The sequence below is a fragment of the Platichthys flesus genome, chromosome 11, assembly GCF_949316205.1.
Source record: "Platichthys flesus chromosome 11, fPlaFle2.1, whole genome shotgun sequence".
Lineage (NCBI taxonomy): Eukaryota > Metazoa > Chordata > Actinopteri > Pleuronectiformes > Pleuronectidae > Platichthys > Platichthys flesus.
The window spans coordinates 13,746,817-13,773,823 of NC_084955.1; the positions used below are offsets into that span (position 1 = coordinate 13,746,817).

The window sequence follows — 27,007 nt, forward strand, 5'->3', positions numbered from 1 at the left end:
CTATAGACAAATCCTGCCTCTTGCTTTCTGTGTACAGTTCTACAGTCAAACAGTTCTACAGTCAAATAGTTCTACAGTCAAACAGTTCTACAGTCAAACAGTTCTACAGTCAAATAGTTCTACAGTCAAATAGTTCTACAGTCAAATAGTTCTACAGTCAAACAGTTCTACAGTCAAACAGTTCTACAGTCAAACAGTTAAACAGTTAAACAGTTCTACAGTCAAACAGTTCTACAGTCAAACAGTTCTACAGTCAAACAGTTCTACAGTCAAACAGTTCTACAGTCAAACAGTTAAACAGTTTCAGTTTGTTTAGTGGGAAACACGTGGACACGTCTCCTGGTTTCATCAAGCAAAAAAAACTTTATGCTTAGTCACTATAATCTTAAGAGACTGAATGAATGATTAAACTTCACAGATTTGAACTTGGGACATGTTATGTTTTCCTTGAATCAGCTGTATTATTAATTTATTGAAGTATCACATTACATTTTTGTTCAAATATATTAATATCACAGAATATCCAAGCTGGAGGGAACATAGTGCACGGTTTTCATTACCTTCACCAAGGACGTTATGTTTTCACCTGGTCCTTTTGACTGCTTGTAAGGACGATTCAAATTTTCTTTTTCAAAGAATTATAATCAAGGTTTTAATTTGTTTAATTGTAAGATTGATTTTCATTTGAATTTTCACATGATAATTAATGGACCTTGATGAAAAAACACATATTCATGCATGTTTAGGAGAATGAGATGTAACATCTGCTTGATTGACTTTAAGGAGCCTGTTGTTGGACCTTCCTGGAGATACACGCTCTGCTGAGTGCCTTAATTCCTCATGTATTGCTCTCTCTTTATCATTATACTATAATTTCTTAATCCACAAATATGACATTTATGAAATAGGAAATTGTCATTACAAACAAGAAAAAAAAGGACTTTTTTGCATCCATAGTGAATAAAATTAGATATTACTTTTATCCACCTCTAAACTGTAACTTGAGTGTGACAGAGGCCAGTCTACTGCCCTCTGTTGTGTGAACCTGGTACTGAACCTACATGTTTGTGGCTTTCACTGAGGTAAGTGAGGTCATTTCAGAAATGCTCCGGTTCCTCGTTCCACGTACAGCTGATGAGAAAGCAAATGTCTGTGTTGAGGACTTTTAACTTTTGCCCCGTAATGACTGATGTTGTATTTATAAATGTAACAGATCATATTACACAGGAAGTTTTTCCTCATTTGTCCTTCCTGTCAAACCCTAGTGAACGTCTTTGGAAACTATGATTAAAAACCAACACCTACTTTGTTTCCTGGATAGCAGACTGTGCTCGTGGTAGTTTTCTCTCTCCACTGTTTGGTGTCTTTCTGATTCATTTAGTTCATGTGTTTGAACAAATTCTACCCAGTTCCTTCTGTGCCTGAATTCCTCCTCCACAGATCACTCCCACCCAATCCTTCAGTTGCCGATAGTATGTTCCGGAGATGTGCGTAAGCAGTGGCCTGCTATTTTCAGCAGAATGAAAAAAGTCTTGGCACTTGGACTCGGATGAAATCTGTTTTGTTCTGGTAAATTGGGTATGAGACAGAGTTACCGAATTCATCTTAATGGTGTCCTGTGGTTAACACCGCAACCATTTGGCTGAGACGCATGGTTTCTTAACGCATCTGGTTGCTGTCTGTCATAAGTAATCGGTTTAGAAGAAATCTTTCTTGTGCATTAATCATTTTAATTGAACAGGTTGATGGAGTGATTTTCAGTCTGCTCCTCCATACCAAGCAGCCACGGAATCAACCATGAATCACATTACACTCTTAAAGGTCTTGTAGGAGAAATATTCAGGCCCTGAGTTGACATTTCAATCTTTAGACATTTAATCCAAGGACTCTGCTCAAGGTCACTTTGAACTTTTGACTCCATTCAACAATCCCTCCGTTGGAATTAAGCTTCAAGTTCACTGACAATCCCTTCAAGATTATGAGGCTCATGTGCATTATATTTACTGATGAAAACAGTCAAAGTGAGTTGTATAACATAAACACAGAATGTGTATTGATGCGTGTGCACCCGGAGAGGTGAGGTCAGTATCACCTGCCGTCTGGATTCGCTGTCCCGCCTGCTCTTTTCACGAGCCGCTGAATTCACTGGCTTTCAATAGGCTCTTTCAGTGTGTCATGCTACACCACCATTGAGCTACAGCCACGTTGCCACCCATCTTTCTTAATGGGGACTGGAGCTGTGGAGCTGCCTTGTTGCCATGGCAGCAGGCGCTTTCACATTCTCCCCACATAGCGTGGAGTGTGCATGTTGTTCCCTCCGAACTGGAGCGCGCCACCGTGCAGACAGGTCTGCTCTGAGACAGCACCGAGCCGGGGCTGTTTACCTCCCGCTCTGATACCAGATTCCCTCTAAATCCCACCACCCACACTCCACTTTCCATTCTCCTCCGTACTAATGCATAGTGTTTTAGAGCGGCCACTCACACACACACTGAACTTTGCTCCAACATGGACTTTTTAAAACATTTTTCTTCCAGCCTGGTAGGGACAGCTGTGGCTCAGGAGTGGGTTGTCCACCAATCACAGAGATGGATGTTCAACACCCACCTCCACCTGTCACCGTGTCCTAGGAGCAGAGCCCACACTGAAGCCCAAATTGCTGCCAATGGTCGGCAGCGGGATGCCATCGGTGTGTGTGTGGACGGGTAAATAATACTCAGATTGGAAATGCTTGGATAGAAACACTTTATAACATCTGGCCAGACATAGTTCAGTTTTCATTAAAGGTCTATCACCTATATGACAGAGTTTACTGTTTTATTTGCTCAGTTTTTATCTGATGTAATGTTTTTGAAACATGTGCAGTTATTTCCAAATGTTTGGGTTCACATGAAAATTACCTATTTTGTAGATTTTTTAAGTGATATTATTTAATACCCCCCCTGCAGCAAACCAACATTAAAATGATTGTGTTGATAACCTTCTCTTTAGAACCCGTGTGTTGTCTTTAGTAATTCACAGCTGATCACATTTGTAGAGATGATAAAGTCTGTGACTCTCCAAACCTGGTGGTAAAACTCAACGACCTGTGAGCAACAGACTGAGGAGCTGAAAATGAAGCTAATTGAAGCCTTCAAAGCAGAGGAGGCTATGAAAAGAGATCAAAGTGCCTCCGGCTGGAAGTTTACACTGTTCGAACTGTCGTTAAGAGACGTAGAAAAATATGGAGGTCAAGATGAAATAAAACAGCATGTCTGCCAGACAGCAAGGCAAAAGCAAACCCCCCCACTCGACTGTGAAGGGGCTGCAGGAGGGTTTATTGGACAAAGGAGTGCACCGGCAGGGTCTGCATGGAAGAGTCATTAGAGGGAAATGTCACCTCTGAACTCACAAGACAAAAGTCAGCATATGAAGTATGACCAACATCTGGATAAACCAGAGTCTTTTTTAGAACAACTGCTGAGGAGAGATGGAGTTGGACACATGGCGGGGGGGGGGGGGGTGGGGGGGGGGGGGGGGGGTGACGATACCTCCTGCCAAAAGTTTTGCACATCATAATTACTTTTTCACATATTATTTCTGCTGTACTCTCTTTTAGTTTCTTACATAAAAAGGTGCATTTCAACATTTTAGGACAAGCTCATCTTTAAATGTATGTTTGATGCTGGGTACTTTCCTGTGAAATCTTGGCATCAACCTGTAGCCTGCGTGTTAAAGCTTTTATTTCCTTCCTCTTTCCTGTGTTAACATGGGCTGGGTACTTTGATGTGAATGCCACAATAAAAATGTTGATCTATTGAGCTTTGAGCTTTTCACTGCCATCAGCGTTATAGGTCAACTGTTATGGTTTGATGTTCTATTTCAAGTTTTTAAATTGTGTTAAAAAAAAAACTCTCAAGAACTTCCCCCTTCTGTGAGGGGGAAGATGGTTCAGTCCACCCAGGATTCAACTTGTGTTTACTCCATCCCAGATCAAAATATTTCTGCTGATGCTGAAAACTTCAGGTAAGTTTAAAAGCAGTTATGACATTTAAAAAATAAAAACGTATTAGGTAATGAACAGTTTTGAATTATCATACTAAAAAAATAAAACTTGTTATATGCTATATCCTGTTTATTTATAATAATCAGCTACACTGCTAATTAATTTCCGAACATTGCTCTTTGCTTGAGATGGAGCCAGGGACAGTTGTTCTGACTGGTGAGTCCATTTTCTTTCAATAAGGTATGTAATACAATACAGATTAATTAATACAATAATTATAATTGATATGATGGTTTTACTGATTTATCGATAATGGTATGAAATTTATAAGAGTAAAACATATATAGCTTCTGCTGCCTGAAAAATTGCAAGAAAGAGGAACTGATCGATCAAATAGCTCTTTTAATTATTACAAATCGTATTTCAAGTTATTTTCTATCAATCAAAGCAATTAATCAATCAACCAAATTTAATGGTATTTTTAACCAGTATTTTAAATGCCATTTTATACTTTTACTTTTCTACAACACTCTGGTTTAAGTATTTACACTATAATACAATAAACAGCTGAAGCTATTTGCCACAATTGATAAACGGATCAAATATGATGCATTGTTATTATATAAAGGTCCTGCTTACCCAAACAGTTCTTTGATACAACTACTAATTACATTTTGATAATAATACTCTTCGTAGTTTTTACTTAGTTGCAACTTTGAGTATGGCCTTTGATTTATTATGGAGTATTCTTACATTGTAGTACTTCTATTTTAGTGAAGGATCTGAGTGTTTCCTTTACCCGTGTCATTACATATGTAAGTAGTATGGGTGAAAAGGTCAGAATGTTCCAGGGAGTGTTTGTAAAATCATGACCGAGTTCATTAATGCAAACTATTGTGCAATCGTACCATTTGCATGACAATTTGCATCACACATGCTTCCCTGTCCTCTGTGTGTGTGTGTAAGTGTGTGAGAGCACGGGTGTTACATGTCTGGACATGTCTGCTGCATGCGAGCCGGCTCACTTGGCCACAGCAGATGTCTGGTGCGGACGCACAACTGAACACTGGTAATGATGCTTGGATACATTTTCTTCTTTTCTTCCGACACCGAACAGTTCCAAGGTAACATGATTCATCTCTTCACAATTTGAGCTCTGTGAGATCATTGTTGAAAAAAAGTTCCCTCCGAACTTTGCAGCAGCTGCTCTCTTCCTGTTGAAGGCTGCTGTGTTCCAGTGCATCAGTATGAGAGGGCACTGAGAGGCAGAGTGTTGAAAAATTGAGGAATGTGAGCATAATGCAACTGTGGTTTGTAGAATGGCACTGTTGTAAGAACTGCATTACTACTAGTCCCACTTCTACTACTACTACTACTACTGCAATACGGTTACTCCTCAGTATATGGTTAATGTTTGTATGATAACATATCTTATAATAGTTTGGAACTCTCCCTCCCATTACGTGTGCACCACACTGAGGAATGTAACACTTGAGGCACAGCCCTTAGTTGTGGTTGTGTGTAGGTGTGTGTGTGTTTGTGTGCTCAGAACAACAACAACAACTGGGCTGGTCAAACCCCTCCGTCAGGTTGGACCACAAAGAATCAGCGTCCAATAGATTCCAATAGCGTCTGTGGAGCTGTGAACAGAGATTATACATATTCCTGATCTGTGCTGAAGACTTTCCCTGCACTCAAATCCAGGGGAACGTCTTGGATTGAGCCACAAACCGATCAGATGTGACAACAGTCCGGATCCGAACATCTCTGCTCCATGCACCTGGAGCTGGATTTGTGAGGAAAGCTTCTTTCAGCTCCCTCGGCCGACATTAATTCTGACCTTCAACTAACAGTGAGTCATGTCAAGGCAAGGAAACAGCAGTCTCTTGTAGAGGGCCCCGTGTCACACAGGGGGGTTCTGTCATGTTGCCTGTGCTGTGCAGGGGACTGTGTAGTTCATGAGGTTTGCATTGGCCTGGTAGCATCTTTGAAGAAATATGAGTCACAGTAAGAAGATGAGGCCGTGGCCCTCCTTGGCAGTAAAGACACCCGGCACATGTTTTTTTTTTGTGTGCCTCAGATGGAACAGCTGGGGAAACACACCAACTCACTTCAGTGGTTCAGCGAGTGCATGTGTGTGTGTGTGTGTTTTATGTAGTGTGTAGATCACATGTGCACTGGATTTATGTCTTTGTCTACCAGCAGCTGTACAGGAGCTGGAGGATGAGCGGGTGCAGTAAAGGAGGAGGCTTGAGGGCAGCAGGGAGGCCACGGTGCCAAGTGTCAGTGCCGGAGGTGGGTGGGTTATCAGGGGAGAGATGGGGGAGGCATGGGGAGACCTTGGTGTGGGAGTGTGAGTGTGTCTGTGTGTGTTTGAATGTGTGAAGGGGGGGTTACTCCCAGTCACTTTGCAGCTGAGTAGAAGCTGAGGCTCTAATTGTAGGGCAGCTCGCAGGGCAGATTAGGAAGAGATTTGTCTCTGCAGGGAAAACGCATATGAAAATGAACAGGAACAAGGCCGTGCATTAAAACAGCTTTGACGCTCTAACACACGTTGAACAATTTAATCCTCCGGGTGAGGGCACATGCAGTCAGCATCTTCTCCTCTGTGTGTGTGTGTGCCAGCGTGAACATCCCACAGCTATTCACATTCATGCAGTATGTCTGTCTGAGCAAACCCTCTCTTCTGAATCTCCAGCTCTCCCTCCCTCACCCTCAGTCTGCTGCTCTCTCTCCCTCCACCTCCCTCCCTCTCTGTGTGAGCGTAGTCTGGGCTCTGAGCCAAGTGGAGTGTGTTTTTTTGAATGAATACCTGATGCGGCTGATGAGACTGGCTGGGGGAGGAGCTGTGTCAGTGGAGTACTGAGAGAGAGAGAGAGAATCAGAGAGAGAGAGAGAGGAGGGAGGGAGGGAGGTAGAGAGGGAGAGAGAGAAGCAGCCAGGCAGAGAGGGAGCTGGCGGTCTGGTGGCCTTGCATAACACACGTTGGAGCAGCCTTTGCACGCAGGACTTGCAAGTGAGCCTGAGCAGTGGGAAGGGAGGGGGGGGGACTTCCTTCCACCGTCGGCCCCGCAGAGGCAGCGTCCAGCCCCGCAGAGCCGAGAGTCCAGAGAGGAGGGCAGAGCCGGAGCTGCTTACAACACAGGCTCCAAGAGAGAACAGCACAAAGGAGAGATTCAGGAAGAGGAGTTCCTAGGAAACACGTCTCCTGCACACTCACACTCACACACACACTCACTGAGAGGCAGGACGAATCTTTGGACATGCTCTGCAAGCAGTGGCTGTGGAGAGACTGGTGAGCTATTCTTAGTACTCTAACCAGAGGAGGGGAGGAGGGTGGGTCGTTCGTTTCTTCTGTTTTTCTTCTGGATATGTGGTCATAGTAGGATTTGTTCTGCCCCCTGCTACTACACTCGTGCTCACTCTCACTGTCAGTCCCCGAGCCCCTGGAGGAGGCTCCGGCTCACAGCATCTGTCCACGGCCACATCTGCAGGACTCGGCCGGCATCGATCCCGGTGTGGCCGGAGGTGGCCGCGACCGCCCGCGAGCCGCGACGCCCGCGTGCACATCTCTCCTGCGCGTGTTTTGTGCGGGACGTGCGAGTGTGTGGAGCAGAACTCTGGAGTCATTGTGGAGACAAACAGCCTGAACCCCCAGCGCCTGTTCTTACTGTCTGCTCCAGTCTGCCACCCGGCCGGTCCGCCTCTTAAAGGCACAGGCAGCTCTGTTGTGCAGGGAACGGGGCAGGAAAAGGGCTCTTTCGGGTCTTTGGGGGGGGGGGGGGGGCAGTGCTCCTGTGTTGATGTGCTGTGTTGGTTGAGGCAACTGTGTTGTAGAGTGAGTTGAGGTGAGGTCCTCTGAACCCCACCACACACACATGCCGTGCACGTACATGTCGTCCTCCACTCCCCCCCCCTCCCTCCCCTTCATGCATGAGCTTAGATTGATAATGATGTTTTTGTTTTCTATATATAGCCATTTGCTGTACAGTGTGTTCGCTGTGTGTCCTTTTTTTTCTTGCAGGGGGAAATGCATGACAGCGTTGACACCTGCAGCTCTGAAACCACAGGGTCGCCCGCATTATATCTCGTTGTGGGAATTTCTGCACAGAAGATGCATTATTCTGTGACAGTGTCACAGAATAATGTGGCTGCCTCTCCTCTCTGCGTGCTCCTGCTGCAGAGACACGCTGTTGCTATGAAGCCGCGGTTCAGCGTGAGGAGTAAATAGTGGGAGCGTGAGATTCAGGGAGGAGGGAGGTGGTGCTGGAGGGGAGGGGGGGGGGGGGGGGGCTGGTTGTTGCTGTGTAAAGAGAGAGGCGCTGTACCTCTGCTGGGGGCTGCTCACCTGGAGACAACAGCAGAGAGGAGGCTGGGAGATACACGCCGATCCGTTTCTGTGGTTTTTGTGCAGCCTCTTGTGTGGGAGTGTGAAAGAGGATCACTGACTCCTTCACCCCGTCTGAGCTGAAAAGCGTCAGTGTGTTGCACGGGAACAGAGAGCGTCCTGTCCCCCCCATCCGTCCATGTCTCAGAGGTGACAGTCCGGAGGCAGGGGACTGACTCAGTGTTCCCGTGCTGTCTGGTTCGCTGTGACATGTCTCGAAAGCTCGCCTTTGTTTCCTTCATAGTATCACACGAGCCGTATGTTTGTTTGTGTCAGTGTTCTAATAATAGTCTGAAGCTGGAAAATGTAGAGGCTTGTAGCTGCTGAGCCGTGCGTGTGCGTGTGTGTGTGCATGTGTGATAGTCTGTGACCATGTGCAGAGTGCGCTGCGCACAGGTTAAATGAGGAAAGGAATTACACCTTCTATAGGAGCATCGTATTTTATCTGTAGTCTATGGTGTGTGTGTGTGTGTGTGTGTGTGTGTGTGTGTGTGTGTGTGTGTGTGTGTGTGTGTGTGTGTGTGTGGCGCGGCGCGGCGCCCGTGAACCAGAGCACGCCGGCTTTGTCTTCCAGTGCAGCTGTAATCAGAGGAGGTACTTGTGCTTCAGATGTGATGTCATTACAGTGTTCAGAAATACGGTGTTCCGGAGGTGGGGTGCACCGCTCAGCCTGTGCAGCAGCGGCTGTGTTGCTGGCTGGGGAACTCTAGGCGAGGGGGGGGCTGCTATGGCGCTCTGATGCTGCGGGCGCTGCTCAATGTGGGTCAGGAGAAGCAGCACTCTGTCTTCCTCCCCGGTCCCCTATTCTTTCTCCCTCCTTTCCAATCCTAATCTTCTTTCTATCCAAGCCGTCCCCCTTCCACCTCCCACCCACGCCTTTTACTCCCTTTCCTCCTTCAACACAGTTCTGTCATCTTACATTTCTCCCACTCCTCCCCCTCACTCTCCTCTTCCCTCTCTGGGTTTCTGATTCTCTCTGCTCTCCTCCTTTGTTGCATCTGCCGGATCCACCAGGCTCTGTAGTCGTATACGGATGAATCGCACGGCTTGAGGTTTTTCGCCGCATTTGGATGCAGTGACCTTGTCAAAGCCATCCACAGATGTAAATGCATCTAATAGAAAATGACCAAGGTCGCCTTCTGGCTTTCCTCCCCCCCTCTGTCTTTATGTAACCTGTCTGCTGTAGTGAACCTGCTCCTCAGTTAATATGAAAATAAAATTTTAGTGCTGTCAAATAGCCGGGCTCCACTCAATGGAATGGAAAATGAATGGACGGTGTCATATACACACCATCTCCGTGGCGCCTCTGGCTAATGTACAACTCAGAGTCCCGTGCATTGACCCACAGATAAGCCTGCAGGACACAGCAGTCAATCAAATAAAGAAGCCGTGAAAAAAATGACCTCATGGGAACGGAGAGTCTGCATGTTAATGCTGCTGAATCAATGGATGCACTGCATGTTGTGGTTGTTTACTTGTGTGTACACATTTTAGAGCTACTGCATGTGACTATGCATGACTCTTCATGTTGGAAAAGCCTTGCAGTCAAACATTGACAGGGGCTACGAGACATTTTAGTACCTTTAACAAACACGCCCTCCATGCATCACAGTTTCCTGTAACCTCTCTCCTGGTTTGTCGTGCACTTAATCCCTTGAACCTGGAAACAAACGGAGTGAAGCAGACAGCCTTTGCGAAATATAGTCATGCACTATGAAAGAGACCCTTTGGCAGAATGTTCTCTAATCAACTTGCAAGCCATATTGTTTTCACGTCATTCCTCCGATGTGTCCATTGACCCACAGTCCCTGTCAGGAGGTGGATGTTATATGTATAGTTGCCCCACTGACTCAACACAAGGCCTGGGACTGTTAAAACAAAGAATAAAGCCTGAGCTCCTCAGTTACTCTGCACTGTTATCCTTTCCCTCTGTTCTGCTTTCTGTCCCCTAGAGCAAGATAACAGCCAACAGCAATGCTCATACACTTACCCTGTACACATGGGTACACACACACACACATACACACACACACTGCAGCCCAGGAAACTCCTGCCTGGTGTTGGAAACATGAAAGAGACGGTTCCTCCTTATGTAAATGATGACACACAGCTCTGCACTGTACTTCTCATGTGTTGTACGTCATTACTCATGCAAAGGGCTGGTAGAGTTTTGACAGATTAGTCCATGCAGATCCTCAGGGGTCATCTCTACATGTTGATCTTGGAGAGGCCTACTGTACGTGTTGCGTTCCTGTTCATTAGAAAAACTCAAATCTGACTGACGCAGTTGTTATGCAAGGTACCACCTTGTGGCAAAACAAAGAACGTCATGAAATCTTTATAAGGGTGTGTTATGGTGTTTGTTGTTTTGCATTTGGAACGGTCTGGGTTTATTAGTTTATATGCCAAGAGTTTTGATTTCATTTGCACATCATCTGAGTGTCTGATTCGAGTTTCTCTCTGCCATCAGATTGCTGCAGACATCGTGGAAGAGGTGGATCGGTCAGAGATGATTCCCCATGAAGTCTATGGAGCTCATGTTGGGAGCTGGACTGACTCTGTCTTCTCTGGTGTGAGACCTGGAGCCGTCTACCAGTGAAAACAAAGCGAGCCGGAGCCACACAGTGCATAGAGAGGCCAGCCCCCCTCGCACAACCACTGAGAGCTGGTGAAAGAGAGGAAGTCTCTGAGGAGCTTACAAGTAGCACAAGGGAATATTAAAACCGCTGTGGCACAATGAAATCTAACCAAGAGCGGAGTAACGGATGCCTGCCTCCTAAGAAGCGTGAGATCCTGGCTCTGGAGCAGAGGCCAGTGGTCGTAGCCGCAGCTACACCCCCAGCAGCAGTGGTGCCCCATAGTCCCCACACAGAGAACTTAGCGTGGTTGGCAAGTGTAGCCAGTGAACGTTGCAGGTCTCGGGACGCAGAGAGCCCAAGATGTCTCATCTCCTCTCCTTCTCCTTCCATGTCTGCACCTTCCTCGGCCACCCCTCTGTCCACAGTGCCCCTGGCCTCTCTGCCTGCAGTTTACTCCACAGCCCTCCCCCAGCAGGCCGGCACTATCCAGTTTGCTCAGCTGGGACCCAACGTTCAGTTCATCAGCTCAGGGCCTTATGCCGGCTACATCTCCTCTCACATCATCTCCACAAATTCTAGCTCTCTGCCTAACAGCTCCAGCATAGTCGGACAGCGTTCTCACCTGGACGGATACACCACTGCCCTCGTCTCCCCCAGCAACAAAGGGGAGCAGCACTTTCAAATAGGCCTCTCCCCCTCAGAATTGACGCCTGTGTCGCTCCCAAGCACTCCCCAAGTCACCAGCCAGTACATCCATCTGGACAGCAGAACACCTCTGACCGTCAGCGGAAATGCCGTCAATTCCCCGGCAGCCCACCTCCAGCTCCACCCTCACTCAGCCGTCCTCCCACAAACACTTACCCTCACTCCCTCCCAGTTGGTGGTTCAGTATGCAGATGGCTCCTTTGGAAAGAAGCCAGAGGGGCATGCTAAGGGTCTACTGAATGGGGAAATGGAGCTGGTCAAGCAGGCAAAAGCCCACAGTCATCAAGGGAACCATCATCAGGTCCAGAGCTATGAGGCCAGACATATCCTTCTGCCTGCGGACTATGGCCAAAACCCCACAGGACTCCAGACCTCCTTGGTGCTGGTGGCTCAGCCCAACCACGGAGAGGAACATGACACTGGCTCAAATAAGATCTCCTTAGTCCAGACTGAGAAGGGAGGCATCTGCTTGGGGAAACCAATGTCCAGGTCCTCCTCTTTCACCTCCTTCTCTTCCTCAGAGTTGATGAAGTCTGTTGCTCCTCACACAGTCATCCAGACCACTCTCGCCTCCGAGGAGCTCCCAGCCAGCCTCTATTCCTCTACACAGTCACCCATCATTGGTTATATCACCAGTGCAAACCAGCATGCTGTCAGCTACCATGCGGCGCTGCCCCAGCACCTGGTGATCCCGAGTGGCCAGTCCCTCTTCATCCCAGTCAGCGGCACCAATAATGGCATAGAAATGGAGGTCAGTCGGACTGTCAGTGCCCTGACTGCTACCACTACCCCTCAAATATCCACTGCCATGCCGCATGCATATCTAGCCACAGCCTTGTCTAGGTGTGAGGCACTTGGGCAAGATGGACATCAGCAACCCCCTGCTGCCGCTCATGCTCCAGTGCTGCCAGTCCTGCCCTCAAACCCGGCACCGGCCGTGTTTGCAGCACCCTCTCCGACTCCTGCTCCCCCTCCTGCCCCTGTCCAGACCCCAACCCCTGTTTCCATCCAAGCCTCCCCCTCCATTTCCTCCTCCTCCTCTCCTGTGGCACTCCCTCCATTCTTCATGCGAGGCTCCATCATCCAGCTGGCTGACGGGGAGCTGAAGCGTGTGGAGGACCTAAAGACGGAGGACTTCATCCAGAGTGCTGAGATTAGCAGCGAGCTGAAGATCGACTCCAGCACTGTTGAGCGCATTGACAGTGGGCAAAGCCCCAATGCTGTGGTCATTCAGTTTTCTGTGGGCGAGCTCAAAGCTCAGGTGAGATATTCAGATTTACTTTAAAAGATTAAACATAAGTGAAATGTAAGGTCAGTAGTTATAGAATTTTAACCTCAGTGACAGAAGGCAATGCTCAGGTGGCAGAATTTCTTTTCTTGATTCCATTAATTGTAATTAGAAGAAAACATATGTTATATTCTCTTAAATTTAGTCATTTAGATAAGGAACAAGTTACAGAAAAGTAAACTTGTCAGTGTTGCTCTGATGGATAAGTCATGTAATCATCTTTGAAGTTTTGTGGGTGCCATGGAGATTATGCCATCTTCAGGGGACTCTTGTAAATCCGTCTCTCAGTCTGTTTTTTGCAGAGAGTTGACTGTGTATGTTGTGCTCTTCTCCAGGTGTGTGTGGAGGTGCTGTTGGAGTACCCCTTCTTCGTGTTTGGTCAGGGCTGGTCGTCCTGCTGCCCCGACCGGACCACCCAGCTGTTTGAGCTGTCCTGCGCCAAGCTGTGCGTGGGCGATGTGTGCGTGTCGCTGACCCTCCGAAGCTTGAGGAATGGTTCGGCGACAGACGGCCATGCTTTGGCGGCCAAGCTGAAGACGAGTCACCTCTCTGACTACTGCCACAATGTGGAGGCCACTGTCAGAAACAGTTTGAGCCCAAACGCAGGCGGTAACAGTGGCCTCCTAATGAAGGCGTCTATTGGAGAGAGGCTGGAGAAGAAACAGGTTGCTGGACCAGGACTTGGACTAGTTCACGGGTCAGCAGACGGGATCTACGGAGCTGGACCGGTGCTGACAGTCTCAGGGACTGGAGAAGTAAGACAGGAATCAGTGAAAACAGACATGCCTGCTCTTACCAAACAGTGTGATCTTGAGAGACCCGCCACCCGCAAGAGGCGCTGGTCGGCTCCAGAGAGAGACCAGACTGAGAGGGCCGAGGAAGAGCCTCCTCCAACTCTGCCCAGACCCTCTTTCGTCCCTCATGAGGTTAAAATCAGCATAGAGGGCCACTCCAGCGCTGGGAGCGAACGCTTCTTGAGCAGAAGAGTAGACTGTTAAGAGAACTCTAATGAATTTTAAATTCCTGTGGTTTGCTTTGTGTTTCCCCCAGCCTCTCTTCTCTCTATCCAGACTACTGTAATATAGACAGAGTTTACACAGTATTTACATGTTTTCTTTCACCTACGTCTGATATCCACGATGAAGTACGGTAGAGCCCCTTCATAACGTGGTATCACACATGAGATCAGTGCAATCAATGCTGAAAGCAAAAATGAATGCAGCAAGAATGTTGAGTATGAATGGCAGTCACCTGAGACACGTTTCACTCTTGTGTCATATGGCTCAAACCTGTTGAGTGCAGTACCGTTAATCATTTCTGTCTTCACGCCAACAAGCACAGACCCCGATGTCAGCTTGTAGAAAGTGGGTAACCATATTTTTGCTTTGTGTTAGGTTTGAAGTGTTGTTATTGAGTCAAAGAGAAACCCACGGTGTTTCTGTGCCATCATCACGACCTGTGATTAACGCTGTCTTTGTGCATCTGATGAAGTTTTGATTTCTCTTCTATCACTGCAGATTCTTTTATTTTCACACCATGACAGATGTGTGCTACCACCGTCGCCTTGTGTCACCCGTCTCCATGAGTGTGTGTTTTATGGGTTTTCCTGTAGCTGTCCAAAAGAGCACAGGAGTCAGGTGTGTGTGTGTGTGTATGTGTGTGTGTTTATATGTGTGTGTGTGTGTGTGTTTGTATGTGGCTGGTCGCTGTGACTTCTGTTGTCAGTGCAGCCTTCAAATACAGAAATGGAAAAAGGCCTGAATGTAAACCACTGAATTTGTCCTCAAAACTAACTCATGAAGTCACTCATGTGCTTTTTGCTGCACCAGTGATGAACACGCTGAGAACTTGGCACCAGTGCTTTTCAATACGCGGGTGACAGCAGGCGCACATGATTGCATTCCTCTGTCAACTAGACCTTGATATTTTGCTAATTTCTGATGATTCCTTCCGAGGACAACGTGTGTTTTTTCCGACCTTCACACTGGCTGCCTCGCGCAGCATTTCACACAAATGTACAAAAAGGGAAAATTCTGTCTTATACCTCTGAAAGAACTTTTTAGCCAGTCTTTGTGTGGCTTCTGCCCTCACACTGCAGAATAAACCGCAGTTGGTCAAACTGCTGGATACTCAAATTTATTGATTTTTAATTTTTTTAGCCAATGTGGGCAGCGCAGCAAATTACGTATTATTACCTTTTCAAACCCGATGACAAGCAGACACACACAGCAACATTAGCATTAATCGTCATCTGGGTCCTTGATTCCAGCAGCATGATGAGTCTGATGACGTCCAGCTCATCTTCGTTTTGGTCCCGCGGGAGAAATATCGGTCTCTGACGTTAGTGAAGTCTCCATCATTTTTAGAGCTTCTGTACTGAAACCTATAAAAGGAGGTAACAAGAGCATCTTTGTTGCCCTGAGGAAAACTGTAGAGTTTGCTAATCGACCACCACAAGCGACCCCCTTCCACATTCCACGGAGCCACCTGATCCTATGTCAGTATATTACTTGTAAAATATTGAGCAACATAAAATGCAACTACACCATAAGATAAAACATAATATCTATATAATATTGACTTATTGATGGGAACGTGGTACCTTCCCACTCCACAGATGGATCCTGTTGATTTCTATGGCCTTAGATACAATATATAATCTACCTGGTTCACAGCAGCACATGTTTTTTAAGAGTTTTTAACCATTAAAACCTGTTTTCCTCAATGATGATATGTCCACACCTGGTCTATCAGAGTACCGTCTATGGGTTAGTCGATTTCTCAGAGTAGAGCCAAAATAAAAATGCTACAGTCCATACTCAGGAACAGTGTGTGTGTGTCTGTGTGTGTATGGTGTGTTTATGTGTGTGTCCCCATGCGTATGTTCTGAGCAGCAGCACTTTGATGAAGCATCCAGCATGATGGTGGTGATGGCCCTGTTTCTTATCCACGAGATATATTGAGAAAGAGTAAAATGACTGTTTGACATCACCGTATGTCCGACAGGTTCACCATTGAGAGGAAACTTTATTCTGCTGGGACGGAGAATGTAAACACACGTCGGGCAAAAATTATCTCAACTTTATTTTTGATGACGTATAATAGAGCTACTATTCAGAGGGCGAGGCAGAGAGGTGTAGAGCTAACTATAGCCGGCAGGTGTTGATCATGTACAGTGAGTTGTATCTAGAATGTGTACAGTGTGTGTGTGTATAGATATTCTAACCCTTATGTAGCTTATGTGCTGTATGTGCCACAGCGCCTCCTTTTTCAATCATTCCATTAACTCTCCAACAACAAGTGGTACTTAGTTTTTTTCAGGTGTTGATCCAATGTTCATGAATGTGCTACACTCATCGACACTATTCAACCTCCTCACAGTTCCTCTGACTTGCACAGCGTAACGTACAGTTTGTGTGGATGTGAGCTGCAGTTCTCCTCATGATAGCCATGGACCTTTTAGAGCTCCTGAAAGGTGTTTTCTTTTAAACCCAGCTACCGACTGTTCTCGTCTGCTTGTGTCCGACTGCTCAGGCTTACCACTGCCCAGTGACTGTTTCCTCTGACGAGACTGCGTGCTCTTATATCATCACTGTTACAAAGTTGAGCTACTGATTCATTCTTTGTCTCTGTAGCCATTTGTCCCTCTGTAAACTTGATCCTTTTTTTAATTTCCTAACAGAAATGGGTATTTTTACAGATCTGAAGGGACAACTTGACGCAGACTCATCTATGAAGTGTGGGATTGATGCTCTAAGGCAGAGTCTGCTGTAACTCCAAGGTTTTCCTATTGTCAATCAATCTCATGAAAAGACTAAGACCAACAATGCATTAGTCAAACTTTTATCCCCCTCACTGTCTAAGTGTCTCTCAAGCCCCTTCATCCCCACAGACAACATCATATCTTTAAAAACTGGTCACAGAAGTGTACTTAATTCTTTAAGGCAGAAACTTACATCAAACAGCTCCAGGATTCGTTATGTTCCCCTGGCTAAACAACATCAAGGCCCACGTTCATGTTCAGGAGTGATGACAACGGACTGTATTTTATATGGCACTCTTCCTGTCTTATTGACCATTAGAAGTGCTTCACAGTAAAGGATGCACCATACAGTCCTTATATACGCAGCCCTTTTTACTACACAGCTGTCAGACATTCACTGTCACCTCAGGATGCAGACTGAAGAAGCCTGGGGATCAATCCACCAACCTTTTGGTTAGTGGACGATCCGCTCGACCTGCTGGCCACAGCTGCCTCTTTCCTCAAGTGTTTTCTCTTCTCCTCTTCCTTGTCTTTTTCTTGTCAATGTCAAATCAGAGGAGTAGAATGGATCAGGCCTCAGCTGCAGAGACAATACGTTAGTTTGATTAGCTCATTGTTGGCTCTGGTCTTTTTATGGGGATTGTTGACATGATGAAAATATAAAATGATGCTTGGCTTATCATTTGCAGTCCCTGCACACCCACACAGTTATTTCTGCTGGTTAGACCTCAGGTTGAATCTGGGAGGAGCTGTGCTCAATAAGATTGTCAATCACATTGTCCTACCCTGACAAGGACCAACAACAGTTAAGAGGCGGCTTCATTGAAAACAAATGTGTGGGTGAACCACAAACCTACAGAGACTTTAAGTTGGACCACAATATCAGCCTGTTGGAAAAGCTTAGTAACCCCTGAAATTGCCTGAACTAGGCCCATTCAAATTTAATTTTAAAGCCTTTCTAAAAAACGTTGGACATGGTGTAACTACCACCATGTGGTTATCTATGGAGTTGCACTTTGACATATAGGGTGGGGGAGTTTTAGTTACTAATACACATAAGTAATGTACAGCATGTCTGAGAGAATTCGTACACAAAACAGTACATCTCAGCGATTTGTAAATAGCCAAAGTCTTCCATTATAATGTTGGTATGACCTTTGTCGATAGTGGAGAAGATAAACACTGATCCCCATGTACAGACCTTTGAAGTGGAGTTCAAGAATACGTCAACGTTCATTTGACAGAATAAAGGATATCGCTTCACCTAAGACATTTTCTTTTGCACTAGCTCAACAATCCAGGAAATTATGAGAGAAAAACACTTTTAAAAAAAAGGATTTTGTAAATTTGGGTTTGTTTGCTGGATAAATCTAAGTTACAGTTTGTCCCACTATCGTACGTAGTAAGTATCAATAATGTTCCCTATTTGGATGGTGTTGAGGTTCACTAGTCAGAAACTGTTAAATCTTTACTTCAAATGTTTCATTTTACATTTGATCAAATATATTCAAAGAAATAAACAGTCTAAAGAAAAACAAACAGCATTTCTCTTTTGTATTCTTTCCCAGGACGATCAGGGAGGAGGGAGGTTTGGCAGGACTTTGTGAAAATGTGGTTTTCTTCATTGATGACTCTGAGGAATGCTTCCACTTGAGCTACATCTGATAATATGTCTGATAGTTAATCTGACATAACTGATAATAGCTTCACCTACATTCTCCTGATCAGACCTTTCCCACAACAAACACAATGAAAATGAACCAGCTAACATTTGGACAGACAAATTCTTATTTCTGTAAAAAAAATCATGTTCATGTTTTGCCTTTTGTAGTTTGGTTAGCCAACAATAATCTATACATTTTATACAGTATATAAAACACTAATCATTATTTACCTTAAATCAAATTCACACATCTTAATTGTGAACATTTCCCGATCACTTCCCTCTAAAACACATTGTGATGCAGACACACTGTACAAGGTGTCTACTTCGATAAAACCAACGGAAAAGAGGAGTTTTTCAGCATCCATCAAATGTTCAGGTGAACACAAACATCAGTTCCAGCCCAGAGGTCTGAAGGATCCAGCTGTTCCCTGTTGCTCAGTTATAAAGTTATTTGAAGTAATCAGCATCATGTCTTTTATTATTATTGTATTGTCGAGCTGCTTTGCATGTGAAGTGTGTCCTACGATCTGTTTTGTGTGGCTTCCTTTTGTGCCTCAGATTACACTCATGTTCACACAGTTGAAGGGAAGAATAATTTACACGTAAACCGCTTGCAGGGGTTTTTAAAATGATCTGGTTTCGTGGCTGCTCGGATAATGAAGAATAATGCAAATTTGCAGTTTAATAACTCGTAGATGATAAATTGTTTTTTGATTCAGGCAGTTAGTGGAAATATCGAATACTAATTTCACATCTGCAACAGAGTGAGTTATACTTGTTTGGCTTCAACAACAATATAATGTTGTTCATGCTCCATTCCTACCTTAAGGAACCTTGTAACACAATTTAAACACAACTATGAGCTACCCCCATGGATCCGATATTCTATATGTTTGCAAATGTACATCCTTGCTTTATTGTTTATTTTTTTATTATTCTCTTATAAAGAGTCTACATTATATACTGGATTGTTTACAGAGCTGATAGGAAAACTACATGTCTGTGTGCTCCCATGATACTTTTTGCAATATTCTGTTCTTCCTTAAAATGCATAATTCCTGAGATTACTAGACATTAGTTTTGGGAGCTGTGAGACATATATGCATTTGAGAAACTACATTTCCCAAAAGCCTAGAGCCTGTGATGTTGTGAGCTCATGTGGTGGAAAGTCTGAGGCTTCAACACAGAATTACATGAAGCGTCGACTTGAGAGACCAATGAAAGTTGACGTCTCAGAACAGAAAACACACTTAGAAAAATAAACTTAATACCCAAGATGTTGTAGAAACGCAAAGTCAATAACCCATCGTGCATTATAGACCTAGTGTTGACTTGTGTTTATAAAGCAAGAAACTTGTATCACTGTAAAGTTGCAGCTGTAGGGAAATAAAGTCCGGCCACAGAGGAGCACCTGGTATATTGGTCAAATATCAAGCTCAACAAATTGCCTGAAGGTGAAGATTTGATTCCAGCTCCACAAAAACATTCTTAGGAGTAGAAATAACAGGATAACTTTTATATCAATCCTGTTTTTATAACTCCACATCAAATATCTACCGAAATCCCCATCATCAGTAAGACAGTTTGAAGCTACTCTTACAAATACCCCAAACTCACTGATCAACAATGTTCAACACTCAAATTACATCCTCACAGCTTTGTTCTTTTTATTATTGTTTTTATCATAACCTGATCTTTTCTGAAAATAAAACAATCACCAGAGTTTGACTGAAGTCGTCATCACAAGAGGTCGCTGTTCTGCCTCTTCTGCACCTCGGTCAACCGCAGCAGTGGTTTATATCTACACTGCACCGCCTGGGGGCGCAAGAGTGCTTCTGCCTGGGTGGAAACAGATTCTCCAACAGAGGGATCGAACTCTGTTTTCATCAAGAACACAAAACATGTTTAAATAGATCTAAATAAGAACATGCATATTATTATAAACGTATAAGGATATAGGATAAACGTATCCTATAAAGTGAAAAAAGTGAAAAAGTACTCATAGGTATAAAGACACTGATTTCAGGGTAGATAATAGGAATAATTTACCTCAATGATTTGCTTGGTCTGGGCACAAAGCTGGGCACAAAGCTACTATCAGTAAATAATATGATTAAAGAGAAACATTTCCTTTTTCGATTTATTTCATATTTCTGTGATCTATTCTTGCAACAAACGCACGGATGATTTGCGTCTCTAACTTCACGGTGAGGAGGAATATGTAAATTCCGCTTTCCCAAACAAACCCTTTATAATAAGAATGACCAATAAAACAACACTTTATTCTGGTACAAATAACAAATAGCACACAAGGTGGGTTTAAATTCCGGGTAGTGTTGATGCACTCACACTTTGTTCTGCCTGGATGTGTGTGACATATTTTATTATCACATAAACAGACGACATTAAACAGACGCAGCTAAATGCTGTACAGTTGGCGCAGCAGTGTGTTTCAGTTCCGGACTCTTTATCTTAACAGGTTTTAAAGTCTTATCGAATCCAAAGGAACAGACCACAGTAATAAGTTATTTATGTATTTGTCTCCTCACTCTGTTCTTCTTGAAATGTCATGTGGCTTAAATCACTCTAATTGCTTCTGCAATGCTCAAATCGAATATACACGTATATACATAACCAATGGAAACATTAAGCTCTGATAAAAATAATGCCAGTGTAAACAAGCTTCAGTATCACGCAACACCCAAATATTGCACATACATTCTTAAATATACACGTTAACTCTGTTCCTTTATGTTTATGAATGCGGATCCTATGTATATGTGTGTACATGTATGTGTGTGTACGTTTGTGTTTGTGTGTATAATCTGTACACAGCCTGCTCTGAAGAACCAGGATAAATTAAATTAGGTGGGGAAGGAATTCAATAAGTGAATGAAGGGCTCACACAAGAGGCACATAATAAACACACACACATATGTACAGTAACTGCACGCACACGCACACACGCACACGTACACGCACACACACACACACACACACACACACACACACACACACACACACACACACACAACACACACAAACACACTCACTCACTCACTCACAAACAGAAAAACACTCACAAAAGCACTTGTGCATAGACCTCATGTCTCTTTGTGCCTCGCTTACACAGACACGTGAAAACATTCAGAAACATTTAAAGCATTGCCCTCACAACAGAGTCCGTGCTGTCTTCAGTTCTGGTGCCTCATTGCGATGGATAAACAATAGACATGTGTGTGTGATTGAGCCTGTTTAGTGTGTTTTGGTCCCGTTCTGTCTGGTTCCTTGTCCAAGCCGGAGCGGCGCTGCAGTCTTCCGTCTGTCCTTTTCAGTCAATGTCATTAATAGAGAGGCAGAAGATGTGCAGCCAAGGAATGTAGGGTCCAATGACTACAGATCTCAGATCTGATTTAAGTTACTCAGAAGGTGCACATCCCTCCCAAACCGCAGTCCTCCCTTCAGGGGCTGTCCTGCCTCGACTTAGGCGTCCCCTGTTTGATCCGACGTCAGCCGCTCCTGGTCAGAGACGTTGTCGTCAGTCGGCGGCCGCGCCCGGTCAAAGAAGCCACACTGAGGGAATCATATTAACCCATTAGTGCAGGATTGGATAATTGAACTACCATAAAGGGATGCAGAGGAATGTGGATGATGTATGTGTGTGTGTGTGTGATTTTGTACCTTCCACATGGCGAGCGTTAGCATGGCCAGCACCAGCAGGCCCAGCAGTATGGCCAGGATGATGACCCAAAGGGGAACAGCAAACAAGACATCAGGAGTCCCCCACAACACCAGGGTCCCCATCTGCAGAACAGAGGGACGCATTTATAACACACTTTATTTTCCTCCTGTAGCGTCTCACACACTCTCAAACACTTATTCTCCATCTTACCGAGGTGCTGTGCTGAGGCAGGCTGCGGGGCTGGATCCGATAAGGCATGGCTGTGACCATGAAGGACACAGTGGAGTTGAGGACGTATGGGTCATTACGCCGCTGGAAGACACATGTTACAAGACTTTATTTAAATGGTGACATTTGACCCCGTCATTTATTATGTTTGTTCCCTAGGTAACATGCTCTGTGTAATTTAGATTGAACTTTAGCCAGAAAGGATGAGAGACACATGAAGTTCTCAGCAGAAATGCTAATTCAAACACCTCTATGACAACTGGGTCAAGTACATTGGCTGATGAGGATCATGTAACACGACTTAAAGCTCCAGAACCTCTACTTAATAGGCCGTTTTTTAATATTGTTTTCTCAAGAGCTGTTTTAAAGGGAACAGGAATAAACTTTAGACCTCAGAGAGTTTAATTTACGTGCACTATAAAGGACACTAAACTTAAAACATTTTTCGAGGAGACAGCTGAAGACACTGACCTGCAGGAACGTATGTGCCCAGAGTCTCGAGCGGATCTTAACCACGGCGCTCTGCCCGCGGTCCAACCGGCCGACCACACACGTGATCCTCAGGCAGGAGATATTAGTGCAGTTCTGCATGAGAAGAAGGTTGGATGAGTGAGCGAAAAGGAAGACATCAAACATCGGCGAACCACCGATGAACATCTGGTTTTCTGAGGAAGATGCACGAGTGGCTCACCAAGGTTTTGCCGCTGTAACTCTGAGCTGTGCTGACGGCTCGTTTGTGGCGGGTTGGAGGAGAACTGGTGTTCCTCAGGAAACCCAATAACTCAGGTGTGTCCTGGAGAGCGGAGATCTGACGAAGACGAGGAGAGAGAGAGTTAATAACACTGAATTTTATTCTCCAAAAGGTCGGAATCTGCACCTAACAGATGATCAAATTATTGATTTGATTCTTAGAGAAGACAGTCGTCACCCAGCAAGTAAGGTAAGGTAAGGACAGGAATGGAAGGAACGGCAACGTGATGTAAGGTAATATAGCTTGAAGGAGTGTGACATAGCGTGACGTAGCGTGATGTAGCGTGACGTAGCGTGATGTAGCGTGACGTAGCGTGATGTAGCGTGACCGTGACGTGACATGATGAAAGGTATAGAGACGTAACATTAAGCAGAAGAAAGGATCAAATGTAAAACAATGAAAGAAGTAGTTGCTCCAATGTTCACATTCCTTTGTGTTGTTTTACTAATTTCCTGATCAACATGTGTTTAGCCATATGATGATAATTATTTGTCAGCTGCAGATAAACATGTACTGGTGGTTTAGGAAAGTCTGTCTAACATATGGGTTCGCATGACAGTAAATAAGAAGTAGGTAGTAAACATGAGGACAGAGTATGCTTGTAAACGTAAGATGTTTAAGATGTTTTACAAGATACAATAAAATGACAGAAAATCTGCAGCTGAGAAAACCCAATGACGTTCAGGGATCGGATCAAAAAGTGTTTGGATGAAAGGAGGATTTGAAGAGATTTTCATTTCTCCATTGCAGCTTATACAGTCAAGCTGAAAGCAACAAGAGACACGACGGCATAACTGGAATCCCCTCCAGTCAAGGCTCACAGAGAACAGAGATAGAGGTGGGACGCTGGTGGGGATCAAGCTAGTTTCTGTAAAAGTTACCTCTAAAGCTTTTTCATTTGGGCTGCAGCTGGGGATTATTTCTAATTCATTTTTTTTTGCGAAATAATTTAGCTGAAGAGATGTGAAAAATAAAAAACACAAAACTCAAAGTGACATCTTCAAACGACTCAATATGTCTGACCAACAATTTATTTAAACGTTTTAGTGTCGAGCAAATCAGAAAGAATTATGAAATAAAAAAGTCTGACCTCTGACCATGTACGGAACGGACTCATTTTGTTTTCATAGAGGCTTATACCTTGGTAGTATTTCATATTCCGACATAGGCTAAATGTACACTTTCTGAAATAACTGCATGTTTTCTTTTCAAATTACGGATGACATCATAGATATCCATTCCTGCTCTAATTTCTTTTAATGAGCGTAATAATCCAGCCTCCTCGTTTCGAGCCAGCTGGCAGAGGAACATTGAGAGCAGCCAGAACAACGAGTACAATTATGTTTAAAATAAACGGGTATTAATGATGGACCAGTGCAGGGAAGAATCAGCCTCCAGCGATGAAATAAATAAAAGTTGGACACAGCTGTGGGCATGCTGGTTTTTGAGAGTGAGTAAGGAAAGGAGTAGATCCACAGTTATATATGTGGGCCTTGAAATAGGGCTGTTTTCTGTGAGTGTGTATACGTTCACATGTTTTCATGTTACCTGAAGGCCGAGAGGGTTGAGGCTGGTGTTCGTCCGGCAGCTAATTGGTCCGTCAGTTTGAATCTCCATGGCATACAGCAGGTTCTCCTCACGGAAACGGGACGGCCAGCCGACTTGAAGCTCGGCCTCTCGGATACTGCTGGGACCAGAGTTGTGGAGCTGAAGACAGAGAGAGAGAGAGAGAGAGAAGGAGAGGGAGAGAGAGAGGGGGCGCAGAGTTGTCAGTATTGTGTTCTCCTCAGTCTTATTATTACAAGGTCTCAAGCGACTGAGGCTATAATCAGGTTATACCAACTGTGGAATGATGACAGAGGCCACCTGTATTTCAATGAAGATAATACTAATGCTGCCGTCCGTCAAGTAAAACCTACAGCATCGCTCGGCTCATCGTCCCTCATCGAAATGAGGACGAATGAATAATGAGCCTAAATGAACCATCAATTCAATAAGTCCTCTTTTTTTACCTGGTGTTCTCTCTCTATCTTACACACACACACACATAGCCTCATACACACACACACACACACACACAGACACACACACACACACACACGGTCATTAACACTGAACCAAGTCTTCCAAACAGGACATGATCCATGGTGCTGCGGGGCAGGAATTCTGTGCGAGCAGAAAACTCTGTCCTCTCTAACTAGAAGCAGCTGCCAACTGGAAAAAGTACCACAAATGAAAATCATTATCAGCTGCAGGACGGGCCAGACACTGCCGCACTCCGGTTCCACGAAGCAGCCTACTTTTTAAAACAAAGGGAAATCACATGTACTTTACACACACGCATTCAAACACACGCCCCCTGTTGTAAACTGCTGCCAGTCTGGCTGCCATCCTCCCTCTTATCTATTTACCTGTACCGCTGTTTGACCTTGTTTTTCCTTTAAGTTATTATTACTCATTGCACTGGATCCATTTTTAAGATCAACCTTTCCCCCCTTCCTTCCTCCTCTCTTCTTGCCTTGCTCCTTAATCTTTACTCTGTTTCAGCCCCTTGTCTCTTGTTTTCCCTCCTTCCCACCAGTAATTACTCCTGAGCTACAGACCTTTGATCAGCCAGAGCCCAATTTTCTTTATAGAGCTACTGGTTTTTACTTTGTATGTTGAGTGTTTCTCTTTACCTCACCTTACAGCGACCCCCTCTTGCTGAAGCCGACTTAACAACGTCCCACACCTATTTCTCTGCTTTTTCATCTTAGCAGTCCACGTGAAGACAAGTTTTTTATCCACCAGCATGAAAAACTAAACTAGGACGGCACTTGGTAGAGCACATTCTTTTGCCGAGGCCCAACAGCCCCTTAAATTGCAAACAAGCTGCATCAAATTACATCACACACATAGATATCAGTCCCCTAAATGTATGCCTGATTTTTTTTACATTACATTTACATTACATGTCATTTAGCTGACGCTTTTGTCCAACGCAACTTACATTTTTAATACACTCAACATTTTATGAGGGGCCATTTAGGGGTTCAGTATCCTGCCAAAGACGCATGCAGATGGGAAAGAGTGGGATTCGAACCAGCATCCCTCTTGTTGCATAAAAACACCCGCTCTATCCCCTAGGCCACGCTCTCCCCTAGGCCTCGCTCTTTTTTCATCAATATCCATGAATTATTTCCTGGGGAACAAATCTCCAATCTCACAATGTTGATAACAACAACCAACCAACCAACCAACCAATACACAGACCCCCTGCTTCCATCTACCTCATAGATGTGAGTCACTTGTGGTCCCACGTCCTCCTCTTTGACAGGCTTCTCTTTGGGTTCCCAGCGGGGGAATGGCAGCACCACCTGAGAGGGGTGAGACACCCTGGAGGGAGGAGAAACAGCTCAGTGACACTGGAGCATATGCACATGAACAGGTCAATCGTAACGAACTCTCTGCCTGAGTGTTGACAGCTGTAATTGGTCATTGTAACCGTTCATCTGCCTCGCTATGACAGACACTGGTTGTTGAATGTAGTCCTTATTTACTGTGTTACAAGCCTTCAACCGACAACCAGATTGTGTCCTTCAACCAGGACTCAGGAGTAAAACACAAAGGGTTAGAACTTTGAAATGATTTCATATTTAATTTGTGTATCTTGATTGATCAGGTGAGCTTTAGAGTACATTTATTTGAAATATACCAACAAGGGCCTATTATGGCTTTTTTTTTATGGTCCCAAGAAGGGTCATGACCACACAACATTTCAGAAATACAGTGAAATGGTAGGATTGACTTTAAAATATGAGCCTATCCTTTAACAATTGTCATGTTATATATATATATATTTACAGAGCAAATTCTATCATTCATAGTATACATACTAATAATGTTTAAAATGCCAGTTTGGTTTCATATTTAATTTAATAATATATAAAATTTAGCTGATGCAAATCTGATTCTAATACGTTTAACAAGGCTA

At 44.5% G+C, this 27,007-nt stretch overlaps 2 protein-coding genes across 2 annotated transcripts in view; one reads left to right on the forward strand and one right to left on the reverse strand.

Annotated features, from left to right (window-relative positions):
• The first annotated feature begins 6,970 nt into the window (after positions 1 to 6,970).
• LOC133965345 (ataxin-1-like) lies at positions 6,971 to 18,417 on the forward strand. The gene is made up of 3 exons (XM_062399838.1): positions 6,971 to 7,280; positions 10,843 to 12,917; positions 13,280 to 18,417. Exons 2-3 carry the CDS (start codon positions 11,109 to 11,111, stop codon positions 13,940 to 13,942), a joined length of 2,472 nt encoding a protein of 823 aa, XP_062255822.1. The 5' UTR covers positions 6,971 to 7,280; positions 10,843 to 11,108; the 3' UTR covers positions 13,943 to 18,417.
• A 2,217-nt stretch (positions 18,418 to 20,634) lies between these two features.
• itga8 (integrin, alpha 8) overlaps positions 20,635 to 27,007 on the reverse strand; it is a 37,953-nt gene continuing 31,580 nt past the window's right edge. Inside the window, exons 24-30 of the mRNA XM_062400248.1 lie at positions 26,304 to 26,409; positions 24,583 to 24,741; positions 22,975 to 23,091; positions 22,755 to 22,868; positions 22,266 to 22,367; positions 22,055 to 22,177; positions 20,635 to 21,946 (exon numbers count right to left, since the gene is read on the reverse strand). Coding sequence (XP_062256232.1) covers positions 21,857 to 21,946; positions 22,055 to 22,177; positions 22,266 to 22,367; positions 22,755 to 22,868; positions 22,975 to 23,091; positions 24,583 to 24,741; positions 26,304 to 26,409 — 811 coding nt within the window. The 3' untranslated portion in view covers positions 20,635 to 21,856. The remainder of the gene's footprint in view (positions 21,947 to 22,054; positions 22,178 to 22,265; positions 22,368 to 22,754; positions 22,869 to 22,974; positions 23,092 to 24,582; positions 24,742 to 26,303; positions 26,410 to 27,007) is intronic.

Coding starts and splice junctions, on each gene's coding strand:
- LOC133965345 (XM_062399838.1), top strand. CDS start 11,109: ATGAAATCTAACCAAGAGCGGAGTAACGGATGCCTGCCTCCTAAGAAG. Junction 12,918..13,279: donor TGGGCGAGCTCAAAGCTCAG/GTGAGATATTCA, acceptor GCTCTTCTCCAG/GTGTGTGTGGAGGTGCTGTT.